Consider the following 17893-nt stretch of genomic DNA (forward strand, 5'->3'; position numbering starts at 1 on the left):
TATTTTATTTATTTATTTTTTTGCATTACCCGGGCCTCTCACTCTTGTGGCCTCTCTTGTTGCGGAGCACAGGCTCCAGACGTGCAGGCTCAGTGGCCATGGCTCACGGGGCCAGCCGCTCTGTGGCATGTGGGATCTTCCCGGACCGGGGCACAAACCCATGTCCCCTGCATCAGCAGGCGGACTCTCAGCCACTGCACCACCAGGGAAGCCCTCCATGTAGATTTTACAACAACATTTTAATATGTCAATTTGAATTTTCTTCTTCTGTGACCAATAGGAAACAATAATTTAATGCCATAATATTCAAAATCTCATGGTCAAAGAAGGAAATAGAAGATTATGAATAGGGATGGAAAAGTACATCATGGCTTAGCTCTTAACTCTATTCCCAACCAACACCCCATTTCCAGAGGTCATACTGGTATATTAATAAACTTGAGAATTCTCACTGACTTTCTCAAATCCAGAGAGAATAAAACTAAATCAATAGCCTCAACTCCTTCCCATGCTGAATGAGGTGAAATGGGAGGATTGTGGGAGAAAAATGGATGTGTGAACAATGAAAATTCTTTTTGCAAACATGAAGGGCCATTCACTGAACAGGTAGGTAAACCCTCTCCAATTGTGTGTGTGGTCCATGAGGAGAGTCCCTCTTATGGGGTGGGAAAGGAATTCCCTGATTCTGTCAGAGCAAAGACAGTATCTAGATAGAGGCACCCAATAATGAGCAAGATGAAAAAAGAAACCACATGTCAACTATGGAAACATGCTAGAAAGAGCGTAAGCTGGGATGAACCTGAGCAGGTGTTAATTAAAACTTCTTAGAAACAACCAGATCTTTCTCCTTTAAATCAAGTCTGCTTGTTGAAATTGTTGATTCCAAGACAGGGAAAGTACAAAATGAGCATGGATCATCTTGTGCCAGGAAACAAGGAAGTGTTCAAAGAATCTGAGACATCAAAAGGACATTGAGTGAAGGTTTTTCCACTGGCCAAATCTGAAACAATTTCAGCATCAAAATGCACAATTATAGTAACAGACTTTAGCCCATTGAAAAAAGTAGGAATCTACTATTCCATCCTGACATAAATAAGTAAATAAATAAATAGGAAAAGAGAGGTCTTATTTACACAAGAATGCTGATTGATAAGTATAGAAGGAAAGTTGGAGTTAGAAAATCAGAAAATCACCGTAAACCATTCTCATCATCATCCTCATCATCAACATCACTTGTTACAAGGAAGAATTTTAATGAATGCTAAAACAATTGGGGAAAACTTTGAAGAGTAATAGGATACTTACATTGTCTCAATGTATCTATTATTTGAGACTATTTATATGATCTCAAAGTATCTTTCCAAGATACTAATTTTAACAAAGAGAAAAATAAGGATTTTACACTAGAGAAACCTGGCAGACACCACTTAACAGAGTGACCAAAGTTAATCTCACTAGGAATGGACAAATCCACATCGTGTGCCCCTGATACATTACTTGTGGTATCCCTGCCAAAAATGCATAACCTGAATCTAATCTTGAAAAATAGGAGACAAATTGAAATAGACAAAAAATTTTTATAAATAACTGGCCTGTCTTTAAATATATATATATATAATGGTCATGAAATACAAGGACAGACTGAGAAAGATTAAAAATTAAATGATACTGAAGATTCATGATAACTGAATGCAATGTGTTGCTATAAAATACATTATTAAGATTATTGCCAAATCTGAATAAGATCTGTAAATTAGATAGTATTGTATCAGTGTTAATTTCCTGATTGTGATCATTTTACTGTGGTTACATAAGGGAATTCCTCGTTTTTAGGAAACACACACTGAAATATTTAGGAACGTATATATCTGCCCACCCATGTATTGCAGGGGCTAGAAGCTAAGAAACTATTGGGCTGGCCAAAAAGTCCCTTCAGTTTTTAAGTAAAAATGAAAGACGCATTTTTCATTTTCACCAAGAACTTTATTGAACAGCAATATTCACCCTTTTGTTCCACTACCCTCTGCCATTTTTCAGCCAACTTCATAATTCCTTCTTCCCAAAACATTTTATCATTTTGAGCAAAGAACTGTTCCAGGTGCCTTTTACAGTCTTCCAAGGAATTGAATTTTTTTCCATCAAGAGAATTTTGTGAAGATCTAAATAAATGGTAATCCGAAGGTGCAATGTCTGGTGAATATGGTGGATGAATCAGAGCTTCCCCAGCTAAGCTGTAACAGTTTTTGCCTGGTCATCAAAGAAACATGTGGTCTTGCATTATCCTGATGGAAGATTATGCATTTTCTGTTGACTAATTCTGGATGCTTTTTGTCTAGTACTGCTTTCAGTTGGTCTAACTGGGAGCAGTACTTGTTGGAATTACTTGTTTGGTTTTCTGGAAGGAACTCATAATAGAGGACTCCCTTCCAATCCCACCATATGGACAACATCACCTTCTTTGGATGAAGACCGGCCTTTGGTGTGGTTGGTGGTGGTTCATTTTGCTTACCCCATGATCTCTTCCATTCCACATTATTTCACAGTATCCACTTTTCATTGCCCACCACAATTTGTTTTAAAAACGGAATGATTTCATTATGTTTCAGTAGAGAATCACATGCAGAAATACAGTCAAGAAGGTTTTTTTCTCTTAACTTATGTGGAACCCAAACATCAAAGTGATTGACATAACCAAGATGGTGCAAATGGTTTTCAAGGCATGATTTGGATATTTTGAGTATGTCGGCTATCTCCCATGTGGTATAAGGTTGATCATTCTCAATTAATGTCTCGATTTGATTGCTATCAACTTCAACTGGTCTATCCAACCATGGAGTATCATCCAGCAAGAAATCACCAGCACGAAACTTTGCAAACCACTTTTGACATGTTCAATCAGTCACAGCACCTTCTCCATACACTGCACAAATTTTTTTTCATTTTGGTTGTGTTTTTACCCTTCTTGAAATAATAAAGCATGATATGCTCTGAAAATGTTTCTTTTTTTCTTCCATCTTCAATATTAAAATGGTTACACAAAAATTCACCAATTTTGATATCTTTTTTTTAATGCACGCTGATATGACAGCTGTCACATACAATCTAACAAAATTGTTTTGAATGAAGTTAAAGACAACTAAGTGCTACTAGAGCCATCTTATGGAAAAAACTGAAGGAATCTTTTGGCCAACCCAATACATTTCTTAGACTCCCTTGCTGGCTGAGGTCTGGATTGGCTTTTGCAAATGAGAAACACTTGTGTGAGGTTAGAAGGTAGAAGAAAAGTAAAAGCTGTTGCTTTTCTCTTCTGGCTCTGGAAATGGTGGTGGCAGCTCAGCACCCCAAGTTCATTCAGTGATGGTGAATTTCTCACTGTTCCTGATCTCAAGTGAAATATTCCCTCCCTGTTTGCCCTTTATTCCTTCCAATAATTTTGTAATCTTTTTTGCTTAAAAATACAAAAAATGGGTTCTATTTTCCTGTATGTTGTACCAGCCAAGATGTCATTCAAGTAAAAGGCAACAAGCAAGATGTTTTCAACCATGAAAGTACTCCAGGGAGACAATACCCATGAGCCCCTCTTGAAAAAATATTACTTGACAATGAAATCCAGCCAAATAAGAGTTGAATAAACATAAATGACACAGGAAGGAAGAACTGTGTTTAAAAGATGATTGGGACCTCCCTGTCTGTTCAGTGGTTAAGACTTCATCTTCCAATGCAGTGGGTGCCATTCCATCCCTGGTCGGGGAGCTAAGATCCCACATGCTGTGCGGTTTGGCCTAAATAAATAAATAAAGTCTCTTTTTAAAAATGGGGTGGCGTGGGCGCGGGGGAAAAAAGAGAAATTAAAAATGGTCCACATCAAAAAAATCTTTTAAAAAAATGGATGATTTAAAACAGAACAGAGTGAGGGGATTGGAAATGCCGTGGTAGGGGTAGGGTACTTAATGAATATAGGGTGGTTCTGGAAGACCATGTTGATAGGGTGACATATTGAGCAGAAACCTAAACATCACAGAGAGGTAAGAGTCCTATGGTGTCTCTAGCCTCTGAATCTTAAACTTGTCAGACATTCCATTCAGACTTCCTGATTTCATCAGATTTTTTTGTTAAAAAGCAAGCAATATATCTTGTTTATAGGTTTGATGACGTCCAGATTCCATTCCGGTATTGTAAATGGTGAAAATTGGATTTGCTTTGCCTAGATTGTTACCTTCACGTCTCCATTTTCAAACTCATCTGCCTAATGTGGTCATCTTTGCTTGGGGTGGGTGTGGAGTTGTCTTTTAGTACCCAGGTAATCCAGAAGATGACTGGACCCATCTGAAGACCTGCTGATTTTATAGTGTCTCTTTTCCTGTAAATAATCAGAGCTCTTGTCCTAGCACTGATTTTGCAAGATCTGCCAGTGTTTCCACAGCTAAGTGCAGAGAAGGGGGTGTCTTAATTATTCCGTTACACAAATGTTTATGGACAAGCCAAACTCTGTGTGGAGCAATGCACAGAGTTTTGCCTGGTCTGTTCCTGTTGACACTTCAGGTCAGAGCTTGGGTGCCACCCCCAACAGAAAGACTTCCTGTGACTTTAGTCCTGATGAGGTTCCCTCATAGATGTTCCCTTTGCCCCACACCTTTTCACGTATCATCCTACATTCTAATGACTTGTTCTCTTGTCTCTCTTCCCTTTTTTTAAAAAATAAATTTATTTATTTATGGCTGTGTTGGGTCTTTGTTGCTGCGCACGAGCTTTCTCTAGTTGTGGCGAGCGGAGGCTACTCTTCGTTGCGCTGCATGGGCTTCTCATTGTGGTGGCTTCTCTTGTTGCAGAGCACGGGCTCTAAGCGTGTGGGCTTCAGTAGTTGGGGTGCGCGGGCTCAGTAGTTGTGGCTCTCAGGCTCTAGAGCACAGGTTCAGTAGTCGTGGCACACGAGCTTAGCTGCTCTGCAGCATGTGGGATCTTCCCAGACCAGGGCTCGAACACGTGTCCCCTGCATTGGCAGGTGGATTCTTAACCACTGTGCTACCAGGGAAGTCCTCTCTTCCCTTCTGTTGAAAGCTCTGTGATAACAGGGAATGTATCTCTCTTGTTAATTGTATTACACCACCACCCCCAGCACTGTGCCTGGCGCATAGTAGGTACCTAGTAAATATATTTTATTGAATGAATTAATTTTCAGGATACTTGGTCCTCTTATTATTATTCTTCTCTAAATGAGTCCCTTTCTCATTATTAAAGAAAAACAATTGCTTAATACATAGTGACTCAGTTTTTTACACTTAAATTCTTCACTCTGTGTTTCCTAAGAACAAAGGTATTCTCTTTATAACAACAGTACAGTTATCAAAATAGGTACATTAACAATGGTACCTCATCTACAGAGTTTGTTCACATTTTGCCATCTTTCCCCTTGATGTCCTATATAGAAAGAGGGAAAATTTTTTTTTCCAGGATTCAATCCTAGATCACAAGTTGTATTTAATAAGTGTCATGTCACATTATTTTCCTTTAATCTATAGCAACTCCTCAGCTTTTCTTTGTCTTTCAGGACAGTTTTGAAGGATGTAGATATGTTGTGTCTCTCAAGGTTTGTCTGATGTTCCCTCATGATTACACCCATGCATTTTTGGCAGGAATACCACAGAAATGATGTTGTGTCCTTTTCAGTGCATCATATCATGGTGTCTGTTTATCCCATTAGTGGTGATATTAATTATAATCACTTGAATAAAGTGGTGTCTACCAAGTTTCTCTACTGTCATTAGTAACTTATGAGGAGGTTCCGTTTCTCATCATATTCCCACCAGTTAGTTTCAGCATCCATTGTTGATTCTTGCCTCAAACACATATAACTCATGTGGTTGTCAAGGGGTGGTTTTCAAATTCCATCATTTCTTCTATATTTGTAAGTTGGAATTCGACCACAGCAATTATTCAGTTATAAAAAGAGCATTTTCTTTTTTTTTTAACTGTAGTTTCTAATAGAAGACTTTTTCAACATCTTACTAATTCTGCTTTATGCATATACATATTTTACACCCACCAAGCACCTGAATTATGGATGCATTATTTCCCATTGCAGAGCCCTTGTAGATTTTCCTTAATTGGCTGGTTGCTTAAGTGAGTGCTCAGTAATCCCATGTGGGAGAGTCCTGTCAGGTCCCAGGGGATTATGTATGAGAGAGCAAATTATTGAACCTCTCAGAGTCTCACATTTTTGTCTGCTTGAAGGCAGGAACCATGTCTTTATTCCACGTTGAATCCCTAGTACAATGTGTGCACCAGTAAACCCACAGTTAGTGTCTGTTGAACTGAACTATATCTCCTCTGCACCAGTGTTAGTCTATTTTCTCTGTTTAATTTATTTAAAGAATCTCTTCTGTTTTCAAATCTTTTAAAGGGTCTTCTAAATTCCTTTTGGGATCACTCAGTTTTTGTTTTGAATCTTTCTACATTTTAAACTTTCCATTTTTTTTTTTTTGCATAGGTATGTTTCTACTTTCAAAAATATGGCTTTATTTCTCTACCCTAGCAGTTCCATTTAGATATTTATAAATACTTTTCAGATTTCTTTCTTGCTACTTACTTTCGATTGTGTATTTCTACTTTTTCTTTATTAAACTCACACTTTGTTGTCATTATTTTTTCAGAAATTAATACTGCTCTGAGATGGGGAGGATGGGGAGAAATTTTGTTCCTGTTTTCAGGGGAGTCCGTGTGGCTATTCCCGCTCTCCACCACTGCGCCAAAGTTTTGTTGTTGCTGTTACGTGGAGGCTGAATCAATTTTTTTTTTATTACCCTCAATTTCTACTCATTATTTAGGTTTGAAGGATGTACCTAAGATTAGTAGCAAAATTTGAACTAGAAATGGGATTCCTGATCCCAAGCTTAGGACTTTACTAATCAATGCTTCTTTCCTGTAAAATGGCTATGTCAGTTTTCTGGAAATAAAACAGAAAAGCCTGGATGCTTTGAGTCATGTTCCCCAGCCTCTCCTCGCTTTGATTTCAGCCACAGCTGTAATGATGGTTCTGCTGCAAGTTCAGGTGCATGCTGCCTGTATCCTACCCCAAAGGAGAGCCTGCAGATTCTGCTTTTCTGAATCAGGTTAAGGAAGCCCTCTCTATTCTGTGCACAGGTACAATCCAGGAGGATAGGGAATTAAAAGCTGCGGGGAAACCCCCAGCTAATATAGGATGGGAGTGGTGGATTAATACTCCAACCTCAAGATGGATATCTAGGGGGTGGGGCATGCTGTATGTTTTTCAGGGGTCCTTAGGGAATAAGCAGTGACTTCAACAATGGACCCTTATATTGACTTTCTCTCCTTTCTTTTCTCACTCTGGCTGATCCATCAATTCTGTTGCATGGAAACACTTTCCAAATAAACTACTTGCACCCAAATCATTGTCCCAGGATCTGCCTTTGGGGGTGCCCAAACTAAGCCAAAAATTCATTCAACAAACCTTTACTAAGTGAGTAGTCTATGCTAGGCAGTGAGATAAAAGACCTGGAAGATAAAATTCCTAGTGCCTGCTCTGAAGTGTATAACGGGGAGACAGACAAGTAAAATATTACCCCAAAAGTTAGAGTCTATTATTGAAGATGCTATGTTAGAGGCAAGAACAGAATGATGCGTGAAGACATGAGGGAGGAGTCACCTAACCTATACTTAGGGGAGGGGCTTCCTGGAGGATGTATTGCTTGAGCTAATTAATGACATGTGGATCAAATACAGCTGCAACAACTCTATATCATACAAATGTCAACTGAAAATTTAGTTGATACCTCTGTACACTCTGTGTAAGTGTTATGCTCTGCTCTGTTGTGGTATGTAGTACATGACATGATTCTAGGTGATATACGGATGGACATTTGAACATTTTTGTAGTTGTTATGTTAATGTGTACTAGAATAAAAATTAGGAGCACAATACACTTGATTTTTCAGAGTATTATGATTTAGGATGAGGCTAAAATTATTTAATCAGTTGAAATTGGCTTTAAAGAAAAATATTGAATAATAATACCTGGGCGCAGATTGGTAAAGATTGTGTGGGTGGTATGCAGAGTACTGAAGTTTGGGAAATAGTGCTGCAGCAGGAAGGAAATCTACAATGAAATCACTTCTTTCCAGAAAGTCAACAGTTTATTAGGGGGCACAGGCCCATAAGCGAGATTAGTACCACAATAAATTCAGAAACCAAGTACAGGGGGAAGATAGGAAAGCAGTGAGGAGCAAAGTGAAGGAGAGGCTAGCTACAACATCAGTTGGAAGACAATTGCTCTAGTACAGGGGAGAGGTAATAGCAGCCTGCATTAGGGAGCGGCTATAGCAATGAGAGAAAGACAAGTAATGTAACAGGTTAATTGCACTCATCCTGTGAAACCTTGGTGGTTGTGAGCAGCATGAAGTTGAAACCTGTTCAGCCAAGTCCAGGGCAGTTTTGTTCATATACACCCAAACACACAAATGGAGTGGGAGAGCTGAATTCATCAATCAGAAAATAGAATTAGAAGCATATTTTTATTTGGCATCAATTATCAGAGGGTTTTAGTGTGAATTATTCAGATATTCGACCCCATTTTTTTTCTGCTTGACTCAGAGGCTGCAGAAATGCTAACACATATATAACGTTTTCTACGTTCCAGGCATGTTCTAAGAGCTTTATATTTTCCATCTTCATAGCCCTTTATTTTGCACAAGAGGAAACTGAAGCATAGGAGTTTAAGTAACTTGCCGAGGTAATGCAGCTCTGTGAAGTAGCAAGGATTAAACTCAGGCGTTCTGGCTCTAGAGTGTCTATTCTTAACACTACACTAGAATAAAAGGGTCGGGCAGATAATGCTGAAACAGGTCACACTTCAACGTTGGATCTGAAACGCTCTTACTGGTGGCAGGAGACCTGGTTCTGAGATCACAGTTTCTCCATCTGTAAAATGGAGATAATAACGACACTAGGAGTTTGGTGCAAAGAAGGAGTGAGATAATGAATGTGAAAGTGAACTTCAAATTATGTATTTGGCTCTACACACCAGTTTTTCGAAATAGTGAGTACGCGAGCTCAAGAAATTGCAACAAATCAATCTTTGAAGCTTACAGCAAGACTCCGCCCCTGAGGCTCCGCCCCTGAGGCTCCGCCCACCGCGAGCCGCAGGTGGGGCCGGCCGATCTTCTTTGCGCATGCGGAAACTGCTGCGCGCTCCCACCTCTCACTCAAGTTGAGAGTAGCTGCCGTTTCTGAGAGGACGATTCGTAAGGAGGCCCCTGGTGCGGTTTCCCTTTGCTCTCCCCTCTGCGGGCCCTGGCCGTACTTCAGCGGTGTCTAGAGCGTGGTCCGTTCTCGTCTACTTGCCTGACTTTCTGCAGAGGTAACTGTGGTTGGCCCAGTAGTCGGCTGTCGAAAGTGCCGGCCCCGGCGCCGGCGCCGGCTGCAGCCGGGTGGGAAGGCTCAAGATGGCGTGCCTGTTGGAGACCCCAATCCGCATGAGCGTCCTTTCGGTGAGTTACCGGCCGCAGCCGCTTGGCTGCCCGCCTGCCCGAGAGCTCGGGCCCAGCCCGCAGCATTCACCACCAACGCGGCGTGCCTCCTGGGCACCACTCCTTGGGGTGGCCTCCGGCTCAGCTCTAAGCAGGGGAGTTGAGAGAGGGTGGGCGGGGGGGAGAGACGGGACCCGGCCGAGCCCGAGACGTCTCCAACTCCGGGAGCGCTCACCGGTGCAGGTTCTCAGGACGGCGTCGGGCGGGCCGGGTGGTTGGACACACGGGCAGCTGGCCCGGCGGCGTGGCTTGGGCTTTGCCAGGCGTTTCACCGAGCCTTCTAACCGATGTCTCTTTCCTGGGGCCGAGCGCTTTGCCGTGTGAGGCGCCGGGTTTGCCGCTGGCCTGAGGGTGAGCTTCCACTCAGCCCTCCGCGGCTTTGGCAAAAAGAGACGGAGGCTTCTTGGCCCCCACTGTCTCGGGGCTGCCAGGCCAGGTCTGTGTGGCTTCTATCGCGTCCCAGCACCCGGTCACAGGCTAGAGCTGCTTGCTTCTTGACAACGGGAATTTCTTATCAGCCGCAACGTCTCCTAGTGTATGTAGTTATTTAAGCCCCTTTTCTCCGCTCTGCTGCGGAGGTCGCAGCCCTGAGTCTAAAGGAACCTGTGACTGGCCTTCCTTTTTCCTTCACGGGGAGTCAAACGTTGAAAAAAGAGATCAGATTTTCCTACTATTGAAAGAAGGGAATGTATTGACATGCCTGGAAGTAATACCTAGTTTGTTCGTTTAAATTTAAAAATGAAACCAAAACTTTCACCTTTGCTGTGTTGCTCTTGAGAGAACCAAGGACAGGGGTGAAAGTTACTAGGAGATAACTTAGAAGGGTTTTGCAACAAATGAGAGCTGTCCAGCTCTGAGAATGGTCAGTTTACCAATGCTCCATTTGCTGTTGTTGGAAACAAGCAGGCAAAGACTGGTTGACCATCTTTTAGACTTATCGTGGAAGTCAGTCTGATGTTGAGAGGATGGTTGGATTATAGATGCCTTGTCAGGTACCTTGAGTCTGTGGCTCCAACGGGTTTCTCTTCCCTGACTTCTCCCACAAACACAACTCACCTATCTGGAAGCACTTAGGACATTTGCTGCAGTTAGAGCATTGTGGCATATTCCACCTTGATTTATTTGGGCGGGGGTGGGGTGGGAGCTGTACACAAATTTGTCCTCTGATCCATTTCAATAGTCCCTTTTCTTATTTTTAAACTGTAGCTGGGGAAATACTGCTCACCTAAGCATTGAATTAGCTTGTTACTCCACCTCTGACTGACACCTAGGAACATTTTGTGGGAGAGCAGGCCAATGATTTTCCCTCATTAGCTTTTTGTTGTTTTTTTAAGTATGCATCTGGACTGTTCTCAGTTCCCTTAATTGTCTAGCTTATCCTTCATTTGAAGCTTCAGTTTTTGTACGTTGTCAACCCATGTAGTGTACAGTTGAAATTTTAGGGTTTTTTTTTTTTCACTCCCTCAGTAAATAATATTTCCTATTTTACCTTATTCAGAAACTTCTTGAAGAGTACTCCCTACTTCTAGTGGGCATTTGCTTTAGCCCTAGTCTCATTGGGGGCTTTTTTTTTTTTTTAAGGTTTTCACAGTCCCAAAGTCTGGTCTTTCAGTTCTTCAGTTCTGGAGCCTTGGGAAAACAGACCTTTGATAAATGATTTAAACTGTCTAAACTCACTGATTATAATAATTTCAAGTGAAGCCTGTACCTTTCAAAGTTCTACCTAGGGCACCACTTTTTGAAACACAAAGTGCAAGTGGAACAGGAATTAATCATCAGAAATTATCTTGAAAATAATTGGTTCCTTTAATAGGCTACTATTTTGCACAACACCCAGTGCACAGTTGAGCTCAGCTATGCCTTCAGGAAGCTCACCGTCTGAATGACTCCATAACCTGAGAAACATAATTCTCACCAGGGGCAGATCAAATGGTTTTAAAGAATTTCCATTCAAGGCCCTTTATACCTTCTCCTCTCTGAGAGATCTCATTCATTTTTATAACCTTAACTATAATCAACTCACACTTCTACATTGGCAGCCTTGACTGTTCTCCTAGTCTAGTCTCACGTCTTCAGTTGTGTGTATGTTACCCATCACTTTCCCACAAAGCACATTCCTTCTCCTAAGAGAACTTAGTCCTGACTTCCCATTTCTGTTAATGGTATTATCTTTCATGGATCACCCACTGTTAAACCACTTCAATCATCATTGACTCTTCCCCCTTTCATGCCTCTATAGCTAATCAGTCCTTAAGTTCTGTTGGCTCTTCATTCTCAGTGTTTCTCACATCTGTCTTTTCCCATGACCACCCTCTCATTCCGGAACTTATCATTTTGTGCCTGCATTACCACAGTTCCTTGCAGTTATTTTTACTGCCTCTAGTGTCTTATCTTCTTAGTTGAATTCAGTTCTCTGCATTTACTTCCCTATACAGCACATCGGATGCACCGGTTCCCTGTTTCAATTCTTCGGTGGGTTCCTGTTGCTGAAAGGCTGATGTTCATATTCAGCTTTGGATATAAGATTCTTTATCCTCTGCATGAACCTCCTATCCCATATAAACTGGCTTTCTCAAGTTGAAGTGATCTTGGGTTCTTACAAAACCCAGTAACTCTTGTTGTCTGCCTGCTCATTTGCACATATGAATTAGAGCTTTGTATAGGTTTATTCATGTAACATATTTTGAGCTTCTGTCATTTGCCAGGCATGGCATTGGGTTTGGGAATACAGTGGTGAGCTACCTAGACTGTCTTTGCCTTCTTGGAGATTAGCCTGATGGAGAAAATAGACATCAAAATGTCACACAGTTTTTTGTGAATGGTGATTAGTGTTATGAATGAAAAATATAGGGTGCTGTACAAGCATGTAATAGGGGAACGTGTTCTAATATGGAGAGCAATGAGAGCTAGGGAAGGTTTCCCTAAAGAAGTGACAATGAGCTAGAGTTCAAGGACAAGTAAGAACTAACTAGAAAAACAGAAGAACATTCCAGGCAAAGGAAACTGCTTTTGCAGTGGCCCTGAGGCTTTTAATAATTAGTCTGTTTTATCTTCTTAGAGAGTAAATTAATTCAGAGGTAAGTGCTTGACCTTTTCTTCTTCTTAACCCAGCTACTTTTTATAGCACTATGTCTTTCATATATCTACTCAGTAAATATTTGATTGAACTATTTATTTGGAGGAGTTGGACAAAATCTCCACGTGTCTTTCTAGGCTACACCATGATCACCCCTATCCCTGTAATGCATTTAGCATTACAACATCACTGTTTTCAACAAATTTATAAATTTTCCCATGTTTCCCAAACTTTTGGGTGATTTTACATTGATTGCATTTTTTTAAACTTTTTATTTTGAGATAATGACAGATTCACAGAAAGTTGCAAAGATAGTACAGAGAGATCCCTGTGTATACTGTACCCAATTCCCGCGTTTGGTCACATTTTATATAACTATAGTACAGTATCAAAACCACAAAACTGATATTGGTATAAATATGTATACAGTTCCGTAATACCATAGTCAAGATCTCCCTCATGCTACTTCTTTATAGTCACACCTGCCTACTGCCCCACACGCACTATCTCTAACCCCTGGTGACAACTAATCTCTTCTCCATCTCCATGATTTTGTCATTTTCTATAATGTTGCATAAATGGAGTCATACAGCGTGTGACCTTTTGAGATTGGCTTTTCTCACTCAGTGTAATGCCCTGGAGATCCATTCAAGCTGTTGTATGTATCAGTAGTTTCTTCCTTTTTACTGCTGAGTAGTATCCTGTGGAATGGATATATAATATGGATGTTTGAAAGATAGTTTGCTTAACTGTTCACCTCTTAGAAATTATGGGCATTTCCAGTTTTTGGCTGTTATAACCTGCTATGAACAAACATGTACAGGCTTTTGTGTGGACATAACTTTTTGTATCTCTGAGATAAATGCCCAATAGTGCAGTTGCTAGGTTGTATGGTAAATGTATGTTTAATTCTTAAAGAAACTGACAAACTTTTCCAAAGTGGCTGTACCATTTTACATTCCCACCAGTAATGTTTGAGAGATTCAGTTTCTTTGCATGCTCACCAGCAATTTGGTATGTCATTATTTTTTATTTTAGCTGTTCTAATAGATATATAGTGATATCTCCTCATGGTCTCAGTTTACATTTCTGTAATGATTAGTAATGTCAAAAATATTTTCATTACTTACTTGCCATCCATATTTTATTGAAATATGAATAAAATATTTTAGTGAAATATGAATAAAATATTATAGTGAAATATTTTTTCATGTCCTTTTGCCCACTTTCTAGTTGGACTGTTTGTTTTTTTACTGTAGAGTTTTGAAGTCTCTTTATATATTCTAGATGTGAGTCATTGGTCAGATGGGTGCTTTGCAAATATTTTCTCCCAGTCTGTAGCTTATCTTTTCATACCCTTAAACATAGGTTAAAAAATGAACTTTGATCTTAATTTCACACCTTGTACAAAAATTAATTCAAAATGGATCGTAGATTTAATTGTAAAATATAAAACTTGTAGAATAAACAAAATTTGCAGAACCTTGGGCTTGGTAAAGAATTCTTAGACATAACACCAGAAGTATGACCTATTTTTTAAAAAATTGGTATCGGACTTGAGATGAAAATTTATGCCTTTTGAAAGACCCTGTTAAGAGGATGATTACACTTTACTTTGGTCAGTTTGTAGTGATTTGAGAGAGACAAGATAATAAAATGCCTTTGAATCATACTGTAGGTTGGCACAGACAGCTAAGGCCTTTGTTACATTTATTTCCCAGTGCCATTATGCCTATTTGATGAGCAGTTATTTGCACTGTATAGGGTATTCCAAGTCTGGATATTCCTTGATTATGTTCTGTTCTTGATGATTGTAAGCATTTGTTGGTCTTCAGCTGCATAGTGATTTGCTCTCTTACATGGACAACTGACAAGAGTTAAAAAATTTTTTTTCTGTGAGGTTAAGCTCAACTCATCTTAAAAGTATGAATTCGCCCTCTCTTGGTTTTTAGTAGTAAATGCAAAGTAAAATCTTGTAAGCACATTTTAAAGTTTCCCTTTTGTTTTCTCTACAAAACACCAGCAAGCACAGGGTATGTCAGGAGGTGGTCCTAAAAGAAAATCAATATGAACTTCCTAGTCCTTAATGGCAATGTGGGAAGAATGGGAGATGCTCATCGTATGTTTCTGGACATCTTCTATCTTTTTAAGGAATGATTGCCACCTGAATTCAGACAACGAATGCTCAGGAAGTATTTTAAGCTTTACCAAGAGTTAGGTAAGGTCTTCAGTTTCACTTGGGTATTTATATCTAGCCTTCTTATCTCCTCCCATTCTCATCAAGAATTTTAAAGTAGTACCAGGAGCCAGGAATTTCAGTTACTATGACTTGTATCTTTTTGATTTCTGATTTGGCAATTGTTTTGCAGTGTCATACGTTATGTTGGCTTCTAGGTAAAGATATGGATTTATTGACAAAGGATGATTTCTGTTATCTTCTGGAAATTGGAGAGCAGCTGCCTTCACTGAGCTGTAGTGCTATGATCCTTAGGACTGTTTAGCTAGGAATGAAAAGTATTCCAAATAAGAGCTGTTTTGCAGAAACAGCCCCCACTTGTCACTTTGGTAGAAGAAAACTGTTTTGACCTCATTTCATAAACTCAGAAGAATAAAGAGTTAGCTACATTCTCTGGCATATTCATAAAACAGTTATTGGGGGAGGGGGAATGATGAGACGGTGTTATGCTTTCTATTAAAAATGAAAAGTTATGGTCCAGTGGGAAGAGTTTCCAGCCTATAGAATCTATTAGTATTTGGAGATCTTTACCACCTGCAAAATGATTAGAGAACACATGATTCTTCTGTTTCTGGAGTGTTTTAAGAATTTATTAGGCTTTAAAAAAGTCGTAAGACTTGACTGATTGGATGAGGGGAATGAGGAAAAGGAAAGAGTCATGATCAAGCATGATTGACAAGATTTTTAGTTTTATATCTAGGTGGTATCCTCTACTGAGATGGTGAGAATTAGGAGCTGAACATGTTAGAGGAGTAAGGAGGAAGAATGAGTTTCATTTTGGACATGTTGAGTTTGAAGTGTTTTCTGGGAATTCATTTAGAGGTGTCCAGTAGGCAGCTGGATATTCTGGAATGTTTTCCACACCACCAAGCAATTCTCTGGTTCTCTGTGGATACTAGCTGGGTGTCCTACAATTTAACTCAATTCTGACACTATTTACTTGTAGATAGTGTCAGATTCCACAGGTTAAGTCCTGCAAGACTGCCCCCACCTCAGACAGCAGTTGCAAGTCCAGGTTGTTCTCCTGTCCTCTGACTGACCAGTTATAAATCAGGGGTTCCCACTGCTCCCTCCTCAAATTCAGTCATTTGTCAGAATGGTTCACAAAGCTCAGCAAAACATTTATCTTATAAAAGATTCAGATGAACAGCCAGGTGAAGAGGTACATAGGGCAAGATCCAGAAAGGTCCCAAGTGTAGGAACTTCTGTCCATGTGGAACTGGGGTGCACCACCCTCCTGGCAGGTGGATCCATTCACTTACCTGGAAACTTAATCACGTTTTATTCAGGAGTTTTTATAGAGCGTTAATCTCCAGCCTCCCACTCTTCCACTTCCCAGAGGTTGGTGGATGGGACTGAAAGTTCCAGCCCTCTAATCACTTCGTCTTTTGGGTAACCAGTCCCATCTTGAGGCTATCTAGGGGCCCCAGCCTAATCGTTCATTAGCAAAACTCTTGAAAGATGTTCCTTATGAATAAGGAAAGACATTGATGTCACCCAGGAAATTTCAAGTGTTTCAGGACCTCTGTGCCAGGAACTGGGAGAAAGACCAAATATATTTATTAAACCATAGATACAGAGGTCTAGTACTTAAACCTGGGGAGATGATTATTATTGGGAGTCATCAGCACATTGACCGAGTTCTTAACCTTTTAAGGGTAAGAGGCTCAACACCATCTTCCCCAGAAAAACATGCATCTGCCTAAAGAATCACATAATTTCAAGGGGCTCATAGATTCCCTGAAACCCACACATAAATCTTGAGTTAACAGTTCCTATTCTTTATTCATTCCAAAGTCAGTCACAAAAACATAGAGCAAAATTTAAAACTCATTTTCAATCATTTTGGAATGGTAAAAATTGTAACAACAAGGTTTTAAAACTCACGTAAGGTATCATATGGGGGATTTGGCTCTGAAGAACTGTAATCTTTTGCCCAGATTATGCCAGTGATCTTCCCCAAGGTGTACTGTTTGTACAGAAAGGGCTTTGTGTAGCAGATGGTATAGCAGGCCTGGGAGGCAGAGCTAGATGAGAGATCTAAGCCAGGACAAAGTAAGGCACTTGTGGATCTGGGCATAGGCAAAGTGGAATAGACAGAAATTACAAGTGGTCCGTGATACTGGCATAATAGTCACAGGCCACAATGTGGATGATGGGTCAGGCAGATCCTGAGTGGTACTATAGTTGGAAAGCTAATGCACCAATTACTGGAAGTGACGGGCTGAGTATGAGTCAAGCACCATGGATAGCTCTGAGGCAAGGGTGTTTACTGCCTCTAAGAATCTGAAGCAAATAAAGCCTTTTGGAAAAAAAAAAAAAAAATCAGAAGGCAGCTAGCCTGTCTGGACTGTACCACCTCTGAGGTGTACCATGAAAGATGGTACCCTGGATCTCAAAGTCATTACATGATTGCAGTCTTGAAGAATAATTTAAACTACTCTTATGTCAAGGACAACATCACACCCGTGTCTGAATAGCCTCACTCTGTTATGTCAGGATTAAGAAGTAGGCATTTGAATGCATCCTAGTGGATTTCCTGGGCTATCTTATCATTTTGGAAGGCATCTAAATGAACCTTTGCCAACCCAGAGAATACCTCAAGCTTTATAAAACTCCTCACAATCCTTGTCACTCTAATGTCCCATATTAGGTTCTTGCTCCCTTGGACTTCCAGATTCTGCTATTTTGCACTATAAATCCTTACATGGTCCACTTACTCTGTCCAGAGGGATCTCTTCTTGGTCCTCAGTCTTCAGACATTCTTGTCTATATTGAAGAGTAAATGAATAGAATTTAATAGTGAGAAAGAACCTTACAAATCATCTAGACCCAAATAGCTCTTTGTGATTTGTACCATACTTTAAAAGGATAAACATAGCAGTACCTGATTAGAAAGAAGCATGAATGCTAAATTGCTTCCAGTTCTTGAGACCACCTAAGCATCTTTATAGCATGTTGATACGATATACAAGGGCTATAATAATATTTTATTACATTAAAAACTCACTACTGTGCTCTGCTTTTCCTATTATGAAA

The 17893-nt window shown here is 40.1% G+C and overlaps 1 protein-coding gene across 5 annotated transcripts in view; it reads left to right on the forward strand.

The window, feature by feature from the left end:
* Nucleotides 1-9150: 9150 nt before the first annotated feature.
* Nucleotides 9151-17893, forward strand: part of ARMC8 (armadillo repeat containing 8) — a 107507-nt gene continuing 98764 nt past the window's right edge. For 3 of the 5 annotated variants that reach the window (XM_007464354.1, XM_007464353.1, XM_007464355.1), the window contains exon 1: nucleotides 9151-9503. In XM_007464354.1, coding sequence (XP_007464416.1) covers nucleotides 9459-9503 — 45 coding nt within the window. In that variant the 5' untranslated portion in view covers nucleotides 9151-9458. Of the gene's footprint in view, nucleotides 9504-10329; nucleotides 10405-17893 lie in introns of all 5 variants that reach the window. The other 2 variants (XM_007464352.1, XM_007464351.1) reach the window with 2 other exon arrangements.

This window comes from Lipotes vexillifer, unplaced genomic scaffold (genome assembly GCF_000442215.2).
Source record: "Lipotes vexillifer unplaced genomic scaffold, Lipotes_vexillifer_v1.1 scaffold957, whole genome shotgun sequence".
In the NCBI taxonomy this organism is placed as follows: Eukaryota; Metazoa; Chordata; class Mammalia; order Artiodactyla; family Lipotidae; genus Lipotes; species Lipotes vexillifer.